This window comes from Trypanosoma melophagium, assembly GCF_022059095.1.
Source record: "Trypanosoma melophagium isolate St. Kilda chromosome Unknown ctg3segment0, whole genome shotgun sequence".
NCBI classification, from domain to species: Eukaryota; Euglenozoa; class Kinetoplastea; order Trypanosomatida; family Trypanosomatidae; genus Trypanosoma; species Trypanosoma melophagium.
The window spans coordinates 427,237-444,751 of record NW_027125162.1 but is presented as its reverse complement, the minus strand read 5'-3'; the positions used below and the strand labels follow the sequence as shown (position 1 = coordinate 444,751).

The 17,515-nt window shown below is 37.7% G+C and overlaps 7 protein-coding genes across 7 annotated transcripts; all 7 read right to left on the bottom strand.

The window, feature by feature from the left end:
- Positions 1–150: 150 nt before the first annotated feature.
- LSM04_007305 (3-beta hydroxysteroid dehydrogenase/isomerase) lies at positions 151–1,581 on the bottom strand (the record flags this gene model as incomplete). Its single annotated transcript, XM_067337122.1, has 1 exon — positions 151–1,581. The coding sequence occupies one exon, from the start codon at positions 1,579–1,581 to the stop codon at positions 151–153; it is 1,431 nt and encodes a 476-aa protein (XP_067189905.1).
- A 648-nt stretch (positions 1,582–2,229) lies between these two features.
- Positions 2,230–4,695, bottom strand: LSM04_007330 (Glycoside hydrolase family 31; the record flags this gene model as incomplete). Its single annotated transcript, XM_067337121.1, has 1 exon — positions 2,230–4,695. The coding sequence occupies one exon, from the start codon at positions 4,693–4,695 to the stop codon at positions 2,230–2,232; it is 2,466 nt and encodes an 821-aa protein (XP_067189907.1).
- A 364-nt stretch (positions 4,696–5,059) lies between these two features.
- LSM04_005433 (Polynucleotide kinase 3 phosphatase) lies at positions 5,060–6,415 on the bottom strand (the record flags this gene model as incomplete). The annotated part of the gene is made up of 1 exon (XM_067337120.1): positions 5,060–6,415. The coding sequence occupies one exon, from the start codon at positions 6,413–6,415 to the stop codon at positions 5,060–5,062; it is 1,356 nt and encodes a 451-aa protein (XP_067189823.1).
- A 330-nt stretch (positions 6,416–6,745) lies between these two features.
- On the bottom strand, positions 6,746–11,170 carry LSM04_005786 (Protein of unknown function DUF726; the record flags this gene model as incomplete). The annotated part of the gene is made up of 1 exon (XM_067337119.1): positions 6,746–11,170. The coding sequence occupies one exon, from the start codon at positions 11,168–11,170 to the stop codon at positions 6,746–6,748; it is 4,425 nt and encodes a 1,474-aa protein (XP_067189838.1).
- Positions 11,171–11,430: 260 nt separating this feature from the next.
- LSM04_002718 (uncharacterized protein) lies at positions 11,431–11,865 on the bottom strand (the record flags this gene model as incomplete). The annotated part of the gene is made up of 1 exon (XM_067337118.1): positions 11,431–11,865. The coding sequence occupies one exon, from the start codon at positions 11,863–11,865 to the stop codon at positions 11,431–11,433; it is 435 nt and encodes a 144-aa protein (XP_067189688.1).
- Positions 11,866–12,231: 366 nt separating this feature from the next.
- Positions 12,232–14,235, bottom strand: LSM04_004102 (CNNM protein; the record flags this gene model as incomplete). The annotated part of the gene is made up of 1 exon (XM_067337117.1): positions 12,232–14,235. The coding sequence occupies one exon, from the start codon at positions 14,233–14,235 to the stop codon at positions 12,232–12,234; it is 2,004 nt and encodes a 667-aa protein (XP_067189764.1).
- Positions 14,236–14,602: 367 nt separating this feature from the next.
- Positions 14,603–16,852, bottom strand: LSM04_001042 (CNNM protein; the record flags this gene model as incomplete). Its single annotated transcript, XM_067337116.1, has 1 exon — positions 14,603–16,852. One exon carries the CDS (start codon positions 16,850–16,852, stop codon positions 14,603–14,605), a length of 2,250 nt encoding a protein of 749 aa, XP_067189600.1.
- Positions 16,853–17,515: the final 663 nt, after the last annotated feature.

The following is a 17,515-nucleotide window of genomic DNA, read 5'->3' as shown; positions in this document are numbered from 1 at the left end:
TCAAAGAGATATAAACTCACAGAGTATCCCCTCCTCTTTCCCCCAGATCCCAAGAAAATAATAATAATAATAATAATAATAATAATAAACGTCGACCAACAAATACAGATGAAAGAAATAACGAAGAGGTATTATTCCCGTTATATCAGTCTAGTGAATTGCCATTGGTCCTGGATTCTTCACATTAGATGGATACTTGGCACCTTCAAGTGGTCGGATACGGAATTGTTGTCCTGGGTAGATCTCCTGAGCAAGTACCTCCAATCCATCGGAACGTCCAAAACCAGGTTCAGCCTTTGCACGATGAATACCATACTTCTTGGCATTTTCCTCTTCTAAATCAAATGCTGCTTTATCTGCTGCTTCAAGAGCTTTAAAAGCAACATCTAGTTTATGAAGAGGAGGAAGTTCAACTTCCCCTCTTTCAATTGCGGCAGCTTCTTCTATTTGGTGTGGTTTATATGCGATGCGTTCCCATGATGCTAAACGATCAAAAAGCGTGCTACGACGATTTACCTGATCTAATTCATAAGTAATAATCCAATTGTCATCAAACCATGGATTTGGTACTATCCATGGTAAAAGTTTACCCCAAAAACGAGCAATTCCACGATAGCATGGGAATACCAAACGAGCATCAAAATTTGCTGCTATATTACGAAATGCCTCAACATGTGTTAACGTTTGGGGACCTCCCAAATCAAACTTATACCGCACTGCTCGATGTGCCATAGAACAGCGAACAACAGCCCGTGCTGCATCTACAACCCATGTTGGCTGAACTAGAGAATTAGGAAAACAGGCTGGATAAATGTACCGTCCCAAACCTCGATAACGATATTTCTTTCCATATAATGGACCAAAACGAATGATCGTCGCGTCAGGGTGATTAGCCCCAACAGCATCTTCTGCTCGAGCTCGGAAATCACAGTAATTAGATTCAGAAGCAAACGTTGCATCTAGACCGTTACAAAATATTACACGTTCCGCACGAACACTACGCGCCGTCCAACTTACATTTGTAGCACCTGTTAAAAATACGTCATGATGACTATTATTGGCGTATTCTGCATGATAGTCCACAGCAAATACAAGTGTATCACTGCCGTTAGATGCCACATTAACTTGAATACGATCTGTTACATCACATTCATGTAGTTCAATCTTTTCAGGATATTTTTGGAGGAGAATATCCAAATCAGATCCAGAAGGAATAAGTGTGGGGTAACGTGTCGTTACACGAACCTTTTCAATATCTGGGTGCTCACAAAACTCTCGCACTATTTCTGCGCCAAGATATCCACTAGCCCCAAAGACTGTGACACGTTTGGCTGGTTTGGGGTTAAGACGACGACGTTCGTGTGGGAGACGCACGGCTGGGTTTGGCACGAGCATTGCCGCCCAGTAAGGGCCCCGCTCGTAGCCAAACTCACCACCCGTTGTTTTTGGTTTTCGTGTTGGGTACATTTGCTCGAGGTCCTTGCGGTCGAGGAACATCGACTCCGGCTGGTGGCCGTACGGGTCCCAGAAGAGACGTACAGCCGACGCACAGCAGGCGGCCCCATTCCCCAAGCGGCGCATCACAATTCACGCTTGCAATATATATATATATATATATATATATATATATATATATATATCTAGATATATACAAGAAGAAAAAAAAAACTATGTTTCTTTCTTTGTTTGTTTTTCCTTTCGTCTCTATATCTCGCTTTCACCACTCTACTCTGAGGGAAAAAAAAAGAAAGTAGCAAACAAGAGAACAATAACAATAATAATGAGAATAGGAAAACAATAGAAATTAACACTCGCAAAAATAAAAAAAATGTAGCTAAGAAGCATAGGTTAAGAAGGTGGACCGCACATTTCCGAAAACGCCTTTCACCCCGAACAGCCCAATCAATGCACTTCTTTCTTTATTACACACACACACACACAGTTTCACTTTCCTTCTATTTTCCTTTTTTTTTCTTTGCTTCTTCCTATTCATTAATTACTACCCTTCTCTTTCCCCTCCCCCCAATTCTTCTCTCCAGAGAGGTCGCGTAGGATACTTTTCACATTAGAACCCTCCTTCTCAGTTATTTCTTAATGGCAGCGCGAGGAAACACCCGTGTGCATCCGCACTTATGAGGAAAAAAAAAAAACAAATGTTGCAGGGGATATCCAACATTGCTGCTAATATAATAATTAAGGCTTGCATACACCATTTAGCGATTCGTCATTTTATCGCTCTAGTGTGATTACCCAGTCCTTGGCTATTGGTAAATCAGGTTTACGCAAAACCAATGCTCCACCCTGTAATTCAAACTCAATTTCACGTCCTGTACTAAGATACTCTTCTCTTGTTTCAACAATAACACGCTTAGGACGTCCTTGAAATCCAAATATAATCACACGTTCAAGTAAATTACGCATACCAGCGAAGGTTATTGTTCCTTGATCACCGTATGCGGTACATTTTAATTGATTTTCTGTAAATGAGAAACGTCTGTGTACGAATGCACCAGACTGATAATCAAATGATTCACCATCATCCATAAACAGGTCTCCTTCACCATTACCACGTTCATTTAATGCAACATATAAGGTAAATGGATCATTTTGGCTGGTAAATGTATTACGACGCAAACGAAGCTTAACAGGTATTATGTAACCACCACGAAGAAATAGTGGTATCGTTTCCATATCAACTGCCATACGATAGGCACCAGATGATGCCACTTCCCCTGTAGCATACGAATACCAAACACTTCCTTCAGGTAATGTTACAACCCTTTCTGTCGCCCCCTCTTCAAGAACAGGAGCTGCAAGAAGTGCAGGACCAAACATAAATGAGTACTGTTCATCATATAACTTTTCATCACGTGGAAATTCATAAAATAGTGGTCGAAGAACAGTAGAACCAGTTTTATGACTGTGATAAAATTGAGTATAGAGATAAGGTAAAAGAGAGTATCGAAGTGCCAAAGCTATGCGAATACGATCCGTTGCATTTTCGCCAAAAGTCCATGGTTCACGACGTTTCGTTTCCAAATGTGCATGTCCTCGCATAAAAGGATAAAATACTGCCGTTTGCATCCATCGAACAAATAGTTCTTCAGTTGGTTCAAAGAAAAACCCTCCAATATCAGCACCACAAAACGGGTAATTAGACACAGAAAGAGACAAAAGTTCCGGAATTGAGTTCTGAAGGTGATTCCATCTCGCCATGTTATCTCCTGTCCAGATTGCGGCATAACGTTGAGAACCAGAGAAAAAACTTCGTGTTAGAATAAAGGGTCGTTTTACATGAGAGAGTCCCTTACTCGTCTCTATATGTCCTTGATACACAGCCATTACACTATAAAGGGAGTACATATTATGTAAATACTTATTTTCAACAAGTTTTCCACTATCACTGGTATGTTTAGCATCACGATGAATTGTCTTATCAGGACCACCAAAGACAGATGGTTCATTCATGTCTACCCATGTAAAAACATCATGACTACTATCTTCATAACGATCATGGTGAAAAAGGGTAGCATACCAATCTCTCGTTCGTTTATTGTAAAAGTCAACCCAGGAACTTTCTCCAGGCCAGCATTTACCTTCATAATCACTGTTACCATCAGAACTCTTCACATAATGATTTCCCTTTAACGCTTCTTCATGTACATAATAGTTACTTTCGCGTTTTACGTGTGGATCCTTTACCGTTACAAGTTTTCTTCCCTTGGATGCTAATGCTTCAACGAGAACTTTGGGTTCAGGAAAATTATGTTTATCCCAGGTAAAATATTTTTTGTTATCTGTATGTTCAATATCAAGCCAAAGTACATCATAAGGAAGATTGTGTTGGTCAAAGCCTTGATCAACACTTAAACAGTCATTGGTACTTCGATAATTCCATCGACACTGATGATATCCCAGACTGAAATATGGTGGAAAAACAGTAGCTCCAGTAATAGAGGCATGTTGTTGTTGTACCTTTGATGGTGTTGGTCCTGGAAAAAAGAAAAAGTCAACCAAACCAACTTCAGCATCCCATTTACACCCTATAACATCACCTAATTGCACATCCACCTTCATCTCAGCACTATTAAGAAAAAGTACACCAGTTGAGGATTTCACTGAGTGTGCTAGAATAAAAGGAACTGTACCATAAAGGGCTTGTGGGTTATTAATTTGATACTGAAAAGCGTCAGTATTATACATGACATAAGTCATATTTTCATGTAGTGACAAATCGGTTGCGTGCTCTGGTATACCGTATAGACGCCGTGCAGAAGGGAATGTAAGGTTTACAGAAGGGTTTTCTATATCCTTTAGAGAAACTTTTAGTGATGATAAATCAAAGTTGTTGCATTTATAACTCGCTTGAAAAATTCCCTCTGCTACACTTGTTGTCAGGGTACATGAACCACTCCGAACGGTGCAGCTTGTTCCTGTACAAGTAGAGCTTAATGGATTACTTGACGGGTTACGAACCACAACATCCTTAACCTCATAATAATCTGGCGTTAGTGGCTTTAATGTCAGTCGCAAAACTCCTTCTCCATAGTCCGAAACGTCAAGTGAAGTTTTCTCATCAAGTTTCACTAGTTCATTCCCAACAACAGTTCCGGTTGTACACAGAAGGAGAAGAGTCGAAATTTGCAACAACAAGAACAACCACTTCTGAGAGAGTGGAAACAGAAGCCTTCTCATCTGTAAGTATCCCGAGAAATATATATATATATATATATATATATATTATATTATATTTTTCTTATGTAGTATAATATGAATTGTGTGAGTGGTTCTAATTCTTTTTTTTTCTTGCTTGCTTGTTTGTTTGTTTGTTTGTTTGTTTGTTTTTGTTTTATCAACTAGCTCGTTTCCACGCAGAGTAAATATCAAGGAAAATGAATCCAAAAAAAAGGAAATAATAACAAGAATAGTAAAATTAAATGAATTTTTTCTCCACCATAAATGATTTTCACGTAAAGAAGAAGGGAAAAAAAAAAAGTAAAAAAAAAAAAAGACCATAAACAGAAAGATAAGTCTTATCAATCACATATAATAAAAATTTTCAGGATTGAAGAATTTCCCTTTTTAAAGTCATCGCATCCATAAAGCGGAGACCACAGTTCATAGCAAACTTGCAATCCCTTTGCGATTGAGAAAACAGATTTGCATTATCGGGTGTCTCATCAGATGAAGCGCCTACAAGAAGTGAATCTGCATCAGCACGTAATCCACTATTCAATTGAGTAATAAAAAACTGCCAAATACCTGAATAAGGAAGAACAAAAGGCATTCCATCACGCCTATAGGAAGCACTAACATATGACATGGTTGATAATAATACAGTCACATCACAATTAAAATGTTTTTGACAAAGTTCAGTAATTGGTTGCAATTTTGCCTCCAATGCCAAAGTATTTCCATGGTGTAATGAGGGGTAATGATCAAGTACAACGATACGATAACCCTTTTCTGCTAATTTATGTACTATAGATGGCAAATCCATATCTATCAAAGACCATTCAAAGTGTTTATCCTGCAGATAATTTTGTAGTGGTTCTCGTTTAAGGAGTACACCATCTATCATAAAGACAGCAATAAGACGTGCAACATCTGAATAAGTAGACTTTCCACTACTTCCTGACGATCCTTCTCTTCTAAAGATGCGATAGAGAACTCGGTTATCCGGTATATTCCATACCAATCCTTTTACATTAATAGATATTTGTGACTTTCCATGTGTAAAAAAGTGAAGAGGTACTGCATCACGCACACGAATAAGGTTGGTTAAAGTTCCTTTTAAAATAGCGTTCCCTTGTCCTACATAATCGCTGCTGGAAGAGGATTCCAGAGATTTTTGCAAATATTCCTCAAATAGTGCATCACTCTTTTCCCGTTTTTTTCTTCGTTTTTCTAGGGTGATATATTCATCTCCTGCTATTGTTGATGTGTCAACTCCACTTTCAACACTCACACGAGAATGTTTACGTACATCTTTTGTATCCTTCTCTACTCGAGCAGAACCTTCAGCCACCGCTTGTGCAACTGTGATGGGTCGGTACAACACTGAAACTCCTTTCGCGATGCGTTTCTTTGACATGTTTTTACTAACATGTGCAAAGAGAGTGAATCCCATTGGTACAGCACTACTTGGAATGGCCAAATTCACTTCATCTGCAAATAAGAGTGGAATTTTAGATAGAATATCATTTCGGTGTGTGATCAACTTCCCTGTATTGTGTTCCAGCAGGGCGAGAGGTGTAGTGGGTGAGAAATAAACTGGAGTGTCTTCTTTTCCCCTCGCGGGGCGCAGGAGTGCGAGCGGAAGCCACACATCTGCAGGACTAACTTTACGTTCACTGCAGAGTTTTCCCAGTGTGCTGTCCCTTTCACTCAGCAGTACTCGGTGGGCATCCGACATTCACTCAGCTTCATTGTTCATAAATAGAGATATACATATACACATAGAGAATCACAGGAGGACAGAGAAAGAAAGAAAGAAAAAAACGATATGGCAAATAAAAAAATATATATCAACAGGGGAAAAAGAACATCAACACATTTTTGTATCAAGGGAATATATAAAAAGTGAGGGAGGAAATGGGTGAATGCATAAGCTAGCAGAATAAATAATGGAGGGGAGGAGGTGAGGTACAGCATAACTCCCATGCGCAATTAGAGGGAAAACAAAAAAAAGAACAAAAACAATAATAACAACAACAATAGTAATAAAAATGCGATTAAAAAGAACTTATGAAATTATAATCCAGTCACCCTTACAGGGATTTGATGATGACTGAAGACGATCTTCACTACCGTCCTTCCCCGAACTCCATGTGATAGACATCAGTATAAAAGAAACATCATTCACCTCCACGCGAGTTATTGAGACATTGCCACTGTTATCCGCTGATGGATCTGCCTCAAACTGACATACCAATTCTACACTTCCTTCAACTGAAGGACGCAGTTGTACACAACAACGACCTCCATCGCAATCCAAATCAAAACTGTCTAGTACGGCATCTTTTTCTTCTTCTAATAAGGAACTAGAAGAAGGAGAGTATTGAACGGCCACAATAACGAAACTTTGTGGAGAGAGTTCAGGTGAAGGAAGTCTAATCCATTCAAGACGTGACTCTTGCGAAGATTTATAATTCCTACTTCCACTACCAGAAGAATAAAAAAGAGTAGATTCACCACAATTGGCTATTACGATTGGCTGAAGTAAAGATATTTTTTGTTTATCATTGTTTAGCATAAAGTCAAAATTTTCGGTAAAATCTTTCATCGCAGGACTCATCATCTCTAGTGGAGTAGGTTTCGCAGTATCCAATTCTCCTCCTCCTGTATTTTGGTAATGTTTATCAAATAAACTTGATGTAAATTCATTCCTCTGTGTAAAAGTTGAAGAACGAGTCAGTAGTGAGACGACATCCATCACAAAGTTTGTATTACCTATAAGTTCCGTTGTAACATGGAAAACGGCCTCTTTAGAGCCATCACCAAATAATTGCTCAAGGTTTACAACAAAAGATTGGTTTAATACTTTTTTCTGTCGTATATCTTCTGCACTACCACATTTTACTAATATTCTACGAGAATCTTCTGCCTCTTTTCGACACATTTCCTCCAAACGCTCTTGACGCTCGGTATCATTCTCTGTATCTCCAAGTCTTCGTTCTACCACACGAATATCTGCTGTAGCTGCCAGTTCTCCATCTCCTGTACGTGTGGCATAAAAGAATATAATAAATAATATATCAACAGGAGCAATAATGGTAGTACCAGGAGGTTCAAGAGATAAAATATATGCAAGTAATCCATATACTGGGCCATCATTTTCGCCAAGTACACCAGAAACAGCACAACGCGAGGATGGAATTAATTCTGGGGATTCAAAGTCAAAATATCCACCTCGTACTACACTCACCAAATAACGTAAATCTGTATTAAGACTTTTTTCATCAGAAGCTAGACGATTCGTAACAGCCAATGTCGCAGATGGTGTACTAACGGAGAAGAAAGAACTCTTCATAGAAGAACTCATTCGTTGTGAAACAGATCGAACAGCATCAAGAACCACTAAAGCTCCAGGACTTCCAGCTGATCTCTCATACATTTTCCTAGTAGGACGATCCGGAATAGCTTCTACAATTTCTTTTAATCGAAAAGCGTAATCAGCATGTTTATCAACAAGAAATGTGATATCAAAATTTTCTACACCAGGAACATTTACTGGATTAACACCTGCCATTGGTTCAACTGCCGCTTCGTTTGCCTTATACATAAGCCAAAGCATCCAATCTCCACGAGAATAAATATTTACTAGACGACCAGCTACTATACGACGCAGTTCTCCCCATAACTCTCGAGAAGATGTTACTGTAGAACCCATCATAAATACATTTTCAACAATTCCAAAGGCTTTTACACGATATAATTCATGTAAACATTCTACAATAACCCGAGAACCAAAACTAAAACCAATAAGTGATACAGGACGATTTCCCTTTTGAGGATCTAATAAAGCTGCCGCTAAATCTTTTCCCGTATAAATGGCACGATTTGACAGAGTACCAAAAGCATTATCAATAGCACTTGTAGCCCAAAAAGCATACATAGGTAAAGTAAAAGTTCCCTTTAATGCATCAAAGGCACGTAATCCCATAAAAATAGCTCCTTGTAATAAATGACGTTTTGCTGCACCTTTTGCGGCTGAAATAATACCATCTCCTACTTTACTGATAATTCCTGAAGAAGATTGTGCATTAATTGTTCGTCCAAATTTTATTTGATATTCGTCTTCCCAGTGAACTACATATGATTCACTTTTACCAAACAAATAAGCACCAGATAAAACAGGAGCCCAAAGTGCTACCTGTTGATCCTGTTGTGGTCTACGCTCATCAAAAACAGAAACAAATCCACCTATACCTATTGTAATAGAAGGATATTTTTGTACTTCCGTTCGCATAACACGTTCAACAAAATCCTCTAATCTTAACTCAACCAAGAAACCACTTTTATTAACAATAACATCCAACCATATAAAAGATTCCGACATGGGAATAGAAATAGGATCACTATTTGATACTTGATTCAGAGCCATTTTATAACTTATAGCTGTTTGTAAAGAAGGTAGACCGATACAAGCAATACTAATATTATTCATTGCACTCACTTCAAATTGAAATTTAATATAAAATTGTTTATGAATAACTTGAACAGTTTCACTATCACTTGTATGAACAGCTTCAATTATAAAAAAACCTTCTGCTCCTGCCAAACTCATTTCAGAATTAGTAAAAACAGCAAGTAATCCCTGTTTAGAACCAATATTAGAAATAACACTAGGCGTTTCTGAACTTAATACACCATTTAAAAGTTCACATTTGAGTACACGAATAAGGTGTCTAGAATTGTTTACTATAGAAATACCTATTCGTCGACGTTTACGTATTTTTTTCATAGTTTCTACAACTCTTTGTTGTAATTCCTTCACAGGAAACGTAGTAAGAAAGGAGCCCACCTTAATTTTATTACCATCTTTACTAATCAAATCTGATACCATAACAAAAGGCAATGGCGAAAAATGACACTGTATAAGAAAATATTTACTAGTTATCGTTTCATCAGATTCAAACGTATCTTTTCGTAATTGTTTTAGCATTACATCTGGTTGAAATGTTTCAGTGGAATCTGTAACAGCAACAGCAATAGATAAATTACCCGTAAAAGAAAGTTCAGTTAATACCCATAACCTTAATACTGGATCCGTAGATGTTAACACAGGTACAACATGATAACATACAGCACATCCTGCACCAGTTGGTCGTGCGAATCGATTCAAACAGGCAAAAACGCCTGCACTTCCGTCTGGTATAACTTTAGGTGGTACAAATCCCCAAGTTCCAGTTGTTAACTTTACTGCTTTTAACTCCAGTCGGTAGTTACGTAGGGAACACTGAATAGCAAATATAAGAGAACGCATTCGATGTTGAAAATGCGCATTAGATGCTACATTTTGCATCGTTACAGCACGCGTGTGCGCTGGTACAACAATTCCGCCTCTCGCCACTTCTTCTACAACTTCCGCAATACTTGTCCATAAGTCATGTTTTTCTTCCTCCGCTGCGGCTGCTCGCTCTGTAAAGTTCCTCCATTGAGTTTGTTGACCATCACTAAGAACAGCGCGAAGAGCCTCATCACTCGGTGCAAATGGTGGAAGTTCTTCAATTTCAGCTATAGAACGAATCATAAAAACATCTGATTCCGCAGTTCGTCGAAACGCCTTATAACCAGCCAAACTCGCCCCACCAATACCAAATATCGCCGTTATATTCGCCACTGTAAGGACTGGCGTTACCAACAGAAAGAGCGCCGCGGCATGCGTGGCCACACCAACCAAACCACTGAGAATGGCGGCAGCGGCGGTTCCGCCGAATAAAACACCGCCAACGGAGCCGATGGCCCCAACAGTTGTGGTCGTCGCCGTCACAAGGGCCGTCACGGCGGGAGCGACGAGTGGGGCCACCAGTCCACCTGTAACGATGAGAGCGGCACCGCCCACGGCTGCGAATGCTCCCACGGCGGCTATTCGACCTATACCTCCTTTCTTTTTTTCTCTACGCGACTGAACCTCTTGTTTTTGCCGAAGTAACACCTCATTATTATTATTATTATTATTATTATTATTATTAGCATCGGCTGTTGTGGATGATGACACTGCATCCACAAGTTCACACTCTCGAGACTCAATAAGAGTAAAAGGAATATCAAACAACCAACAAAGTCTACGAATAGCAGCTCGTAAACGTGCGTCATAGACACCTGTGCTGATAGCCAGATTAAAAGGGAAAAGTACAATAACAGGATCCAGTTCAAGCGGAATGACATTCATCGCCTCTTCTAAATCTTGTCGTGTTAGTCGTTTATTATGCATATCCTCCAAACGATAAGGTGGTGGTAAAAGAAGTCCATCCAAGGGATCCATTAATGCCTCTTCACCCACACAGGCATATAGTAATCGACGCACAGCAAAACGACATTCAGGAGAAAGCGTTTCTTCCTCAGAAATTTCCTTTGTAGAAGCACGAAAAGCCTTTTCCAGTTCCCCAATATCACGTGCTGCTCTATACGGTTCCCATAGAAAATTGTAATCCTTAAAAAGCATCATAACAAATTTACTGTCCCTTTGATATTGTCTCTTTGGAAACTTACTCACCTATCCAAGAAGGCAAACAAACTATAAACAAAACAAAAGAGCAACTAGGAATGAAAAAAAAAAAAAAAAACATTCCCTACAACACAACTTTGTTCCACTTGAAAGGATTTTCTGTATTTTGTGCCTCATCAAATAGAAACAATACATAATGGTATATATTTTCCCTCCATATTCGACAATTTGTCTACTCTTAATTTCCCTTTCCCTATTCAAAAGAAAAAGTTACTCTTTACATCCTTTTCTTCTTGCTTTTCTGCGCCAAACTTTTCGAACTTTTCCCACATGGTTAGAAAGGTATTATAGTCAAAACATCCCTCGCTCACGAAATCCCACACTTCATCTACAATCTCATCCCTGCGGCTTGAGAGTAATTCCGCCGCAGCCTCCATAGACTTAATCGTATCGCAGTGTTCTACCACGTAGGCGTCTAGTTCTGATTCCACTTGAGCAATTAAATCTCTGTGTATTTTTTGTTTTTCATGCTCATTCGGAATTGAGGAAAACGGTGGTAGTTCACTAAAAATAGAGTTAGGATCAAAATTTACCATAAAATTCTCAATAACGCCCACTAGTTCGTCAAACTGGACATCCTCTGCGCTTCCACCGTTACCGCATAGAAATAATTCTTCCTCATCACAATCCATTTATTTCTTTTTGTTTGTTTATCTTTTTCTGTTCGTTCACTTTCTCTTCTCCCCCTAACCGAAGCAATAAAATAAAATAAAAATAGCAACAAACATATAAAAGCATATAAACTTATAAATACACACAATTCGATTCGATCCTTTTTAATAAATACACACACACACACACACAGACAAACAGAGAGACATCGATCAAAGCCAGTGAGAAAAAAAAATCAATAAAAACACAAAAAATATATATAAGTCAAAATACAAAAAAATTTTAAGAGAACTACAGCAAGAAGCCAGAGTATGTTAACAAACATTGCGACTATCATATATCGTTATCAGCAAACTAAAGGTAGTAAATATGATATTTCTTCTTTTTTATTTTTTAGCTGTCAGATATTTTTGGGGCAAAGGAATCTCTTCACAATGCATGCGATGACTTTCTTCCATATTGATTTTATGAGAACTTTCCGTAGGAGTCCTTACACTTCGATTACTACAGCTATTAACACTTTTTCCGTTATTATCTTCAAACTCTGCCAATTCTTCAAAGGTAAAACGCATATACCGGCTGGTGCGTGAGATAAAAGCGGTGTAATCAGGTACAAATCCCTCCTCATACAAGAGAGCTTTCTCACCAAATGAAGAAAAACTACGCTTTTCAGTTGAAAAGGCCCCATCCGCCACCAATACACGAATACCTCCACTAAGCAATAAAGTAAACGCATGACTTCGTTCACCTTTTGTGTACAATACAGGTCCTTTTTCCTCTTTTTCAATTCGAATAATATATTCGCCAATAAAATCGATAAATTGTTTCATTTTTGGAAGATCCCATGTAGCAAACACCACATATGAATTAATTAAAAAATTGGCAAGAGCCCATTTTTGACTCTCTGTCATTGCTTCATTGTTTGTAGTAGTACTTTTTTCCTCTACTGTATATGAGTAGAAATTAACACGTGGTAATACCCGTGGCACATTCTCCAAACCATATAAAGTAATATTTTTAAACTCACTACTTCCGGTATTTCTTTTTTCTTCTTCATTTTCCCCTTTATTATGACCTTCGTCCATGGGTTCTGTGGTTGAATATTCATCATACTCATCATAAATATCTGCCTTTATGATACGCTCAATAACATCTTCTAGTGTTACTATCCCAATAATTTGATGTTCTACGTGAGATTCTAATGCCACATTTTGTGTAAGAACGGTACTTCTTACAGCTGAATTTCTAGTCTTTCCTCTTGATGCTAGTGATGTTGATTCATTTATGTCCAACGATGCTTCTGCAGAATTAACCCGTTCTACAAACATGAGTTGATAAGTTGTTGATTGAAAAACTTTTAATACTTCAGATAGTGGTGATTTTTCAGGAACGATAACAATATCATGTGGATTTTCATTTAGTATTTTTTCAACAGTAATACCTTCTTCCATTTCTTGTGAAGTTACCTTAATAAGATCACGGACATATAACAAACCCACTACATGAGAACGACACTCATTAGCATAAACAGGTACTCGTGACTTTCCAAAAATCCATAATTGTTCCACCACTTTACGAGTAATATGTAAATCTTTCGATAACATTAACACTTTATCTAGAGGTGTAAGAATACTTTCAAGATTTGCTTCATTCATTTCAAGAGCTCCAATCATCATACGCATCTCATCATGCTCAAGACCAGACATATGTGAATATTTTTCACAATGAATACGAATAAGTTTTTTTAATTCATTTCGATCATATACAAGACCCTCATCATGAGTAACGATGCACTCTAACAGCATTCCCAACGGTTTAGCAACAGGAAAAAGAAGAAAAAGAGCAACTGAAACAACAGGTGCACTTTTGGCACCAATACAAAGGGCATATGGCCCTTTATTGCAAATACCCATAGGTATAATTTCTGCAAATATAAAAACTATTACTGTTGCCACAATAAAATTAACAAATTCTGTAGATTTAATCATAGCGGCTACCATTTGTGATATAACAACCATTGTTAGCATATTACCAATAAGCAAAGTTGCCAATAACTGATGTCCATATCGTCGAATAGGAATAATTTTTCGTGCATAGCTCTTGTCCGGTTCTTTTCCTGCTGTGGAGATAATATCAAGCATAATAAAGTCCATCCCAAAAAGACCGATAGTGAGACCAGAAAACATGGCAGCAAGAGCAGTACTAATAAAAAAGATAACTAAAAGAAGTGGTAAGGGCCACGCCGCATAACCATTCAAATTAGATTCTTTTCTTGTTGTTCTATTTGCAACAACTTCTGATGTTGTGGCTTCTCCCACAAGGAACATCATCACTGAAGCCAAAAAGAAACATTGAATTGGGAAATGTGAAACTAATTGCTTATCAACCATAAAATAATCTTAGAAATCGTTTTCGCCTTTTTTGTTGTTATTTATTATTTTTTTTTTCTTCACAAATTACTGGAAAATCAAATGATAGAAAAATAAATAAATAAATAAAATTCCGTAGGTGTCACGAAAGAAACAAGAAAAAAAAAAAGAAATCAAAGAAAAACAGGAATAATAATCACAAAAAGAAGAAAATCATCATAAAAATAAAATAGAGAGATTAGATTTACAGAAGCATCACACATAACAGAGAAAAAACGAAAAAGAAACAGCATACGAAGAAAGCGACAAAATGTTGTACTTTATTTTATAACTCATTTAATTTCTTTTTTTTTTTATCTTTTTCTTTCCCTGCATTTTCAAACAACCCTTATTTATTGTCATTATATCCGAACGTTCCATACACGTTATTTTCATGCTGTGGTCGCAGAAGTTTTACCTTGTCCTCGTCTCGTGCTGTGTGTGTTATATGTCCCGTAAGTGATTGACTTGACGCTGGATGTGGAGTTGTACGGCAAACAGACGCTGGCAGCTTTCGTTTTACTAATTCACTCTTCTCACGAGCGCGATTATAAAGATTATTGTAGAGCAGAAACTGTTCGTACCGTTCCTTAGGAATACGATATATTCGCGTTGGAGACAAAATAACCGCGTCATAGTCGGGTGCGTAATAGGCCGATGTAAGTGCCTTTTCAGCAAGCCACTCAAAACTGTGTCGCTTAAATAAGAAGTTATTAGGTCTCACCAATACGTCTACCTTTCCACCAAGTACTAGTGTAAAAAACTTTGATTCCTCACCATTTCGGTACAATACAAAACGTTCATCTGCAGCTTTGGAAATTAAATTGGGAAAACGTTCCGCTCGCATAGCACCCGAAAAAGGCAATTGTAGAGCTCCCGAAGACTCCGAGAACAAAACTCCAGTTGATACTGTGGGTGAGTCTAATATACTACTACTCCCCTGTTCTTCTTCCTGTTCTTTTTCTTGTTGTCCCATATTTGGCGTCTGAGGAATAGTTTCTGATGGTGGAATATGTTGCTCATCGCCACACTCATCAAGGAGCATCTTTACATAGCCTGGATGCCAAAGAAAGAAGGCATCCACGGCACGTGTTAAATAGTAGGCAACAGCCCATACCTGCGCCTCGGTTAAGGGAATATTTGCGTCTGTGCGAACATAATAAGAGTAAAAATTAGCCCGTGGCATTTCCGCCGGTTCGGGCTCTGGTATTGGTATTCCATTTAATTCCATTGGTATTAGAGTTTGAGAACTATTTAAACGGTCACCAATACAATACTCATAACAATCGTATTCATCATAAATTTCACCCTTTATTAACGCTTCGACAAGGTCCTCCAATGTTACGATACCAACAACCTTTCGTTTCCTCGCTAATAAAGAGCGAGCGTTATAAAAAGAGTAAATATTAATTTCAGTTTCATCATTTTTCGCTCCTTCACTTACTTCTTTTTCTTCATCTATTTCTTCTTGAGTAACTAGTAGAATATGTGTTTTAGAGTGTTGAAAAAATCTAAGAACTGTTGGTAGTGATGTTTTAGCACTTACAGCGGCCAAAATTCTAGATTTTTTCTTAACAAATTCACCAACAGTTATAGGTTCATTCTCGCTTATAGGTGTTCTGGCTAGTGTAAGTAAGTCCTTCACAAGTAGGACATCAACATAATTTCCTGGTGATATTTCAACAGGAATACGAGAACATCCACTTTCCCAAACTCGTTCAATTACTTTGGATGTGATAACCTCATTAGCTCCTATAGTAATCGCCTCTTCAATAGGTGTCATAATATCACGTACCTTCTTTTCATGAAAATCCATGGCAGCAATTAATAGCTGTAATTCGGTATTAACAAGACAACTTCGATCACCATGTGCTTCGCAATGAAGAGCCATTAGTTTACGGAGTTCATTACGATCGTAAATTTGACCAGCATCATGTGGAACAAAGCAATCAAGTAATTTTCCTAAAGGCATAGCCACAGGATAAACCAGAACCATCGCAATACGCACCAGTATACATCCTGCTGCTGCAATACGAAGCGAATATTTTGATTTACAAATAGACATGGGAAGAATTTCTGTAAAAATAATAATAATTACCGTACTCACGATAAAACCTGCTAATGCCTCATTTTGATCCATTGCTTGTTGAACTAATCCAGTAGATTCTAAATCATTTATGATATCAATAATTTTACTAGTTTCCTGTACTACCAACACGTTCATCAACATGTTTGAAAGAACCAGTGTACAAAGAGTTTGATGTCCTTGTCGACGTAAGGGAAGAATCTGAGAAGCGTAAGTTCGGTCCGGTTCTGGACCACTATTCGCTATAATATCAATAGTCAGGGTATCCATACACATAATTCCAATAGTCAATCCAGCAAAAACAGCTGAGAGAAAAAGAAATACACCAATAAACAATGTGTGATCCATTAAAGAGTAGATGCGTTTCTCCATCTTGTGAGTAGATATATTTACTCCATTAGATGATATTTGTGTGGAATTAGAGAAAGAAGCCTGTACCACCTCTAGTGTTAAAGAGAGAACTACAAAACCCAGAAGGAGAATAGAGATATTTCGCAATAGAGAGGAAAACATGGTAGTCCTCCTCTCGATATCTTCTACTTTATCTGTCTCGCTCCCTAAGAAATACCAACACCAAAAAGTAAGAGATAAAACACAAGAAATAAATAAGAATAAAAATACCTTTACAATAATAAAATATACATACATAATTCTATTTCAATGATTTTATTCCAAAAACAAGGGAGGTAACTCATCTTTGGTATATTATTGGTTTGGATATGTGTATTTCTTTCTTTGGTTGTACGTGCACGTATGCGTTTAATGGTTGTGAGTTAATTCCAACTTCTAAAATCTCTTCTGTGTTTGATCTTCATTTTGGAAAGGAAAAGCTGTATTTTACTCCGACATTCACTAAAAATAGCAGAGAAATATATGTAAACAACACATCACTCTCTTCGTTTCATCTCTTTCCTTTCTCCCTCCCTCTCTCTCTCTCTTTCTCTCTCTCTCTCTCTTTATTTCGCTTTCTCTCATTAAACCTCCACCACCCTTTCTTTTCCCATTTACCAGAGGTTCAGGGGCAGCAAAAATGAAAAAAAAGAAACAAGGCACTACTTTGCATACATCAAAAGATGAGAAAAGAAATTGTCCAAAAAGGGGGAAAAAAAACACAAGTATAAACATATATACACTCAAAAAAAAAAAAAAAAAAAAAAAATAATAATAATAATAATA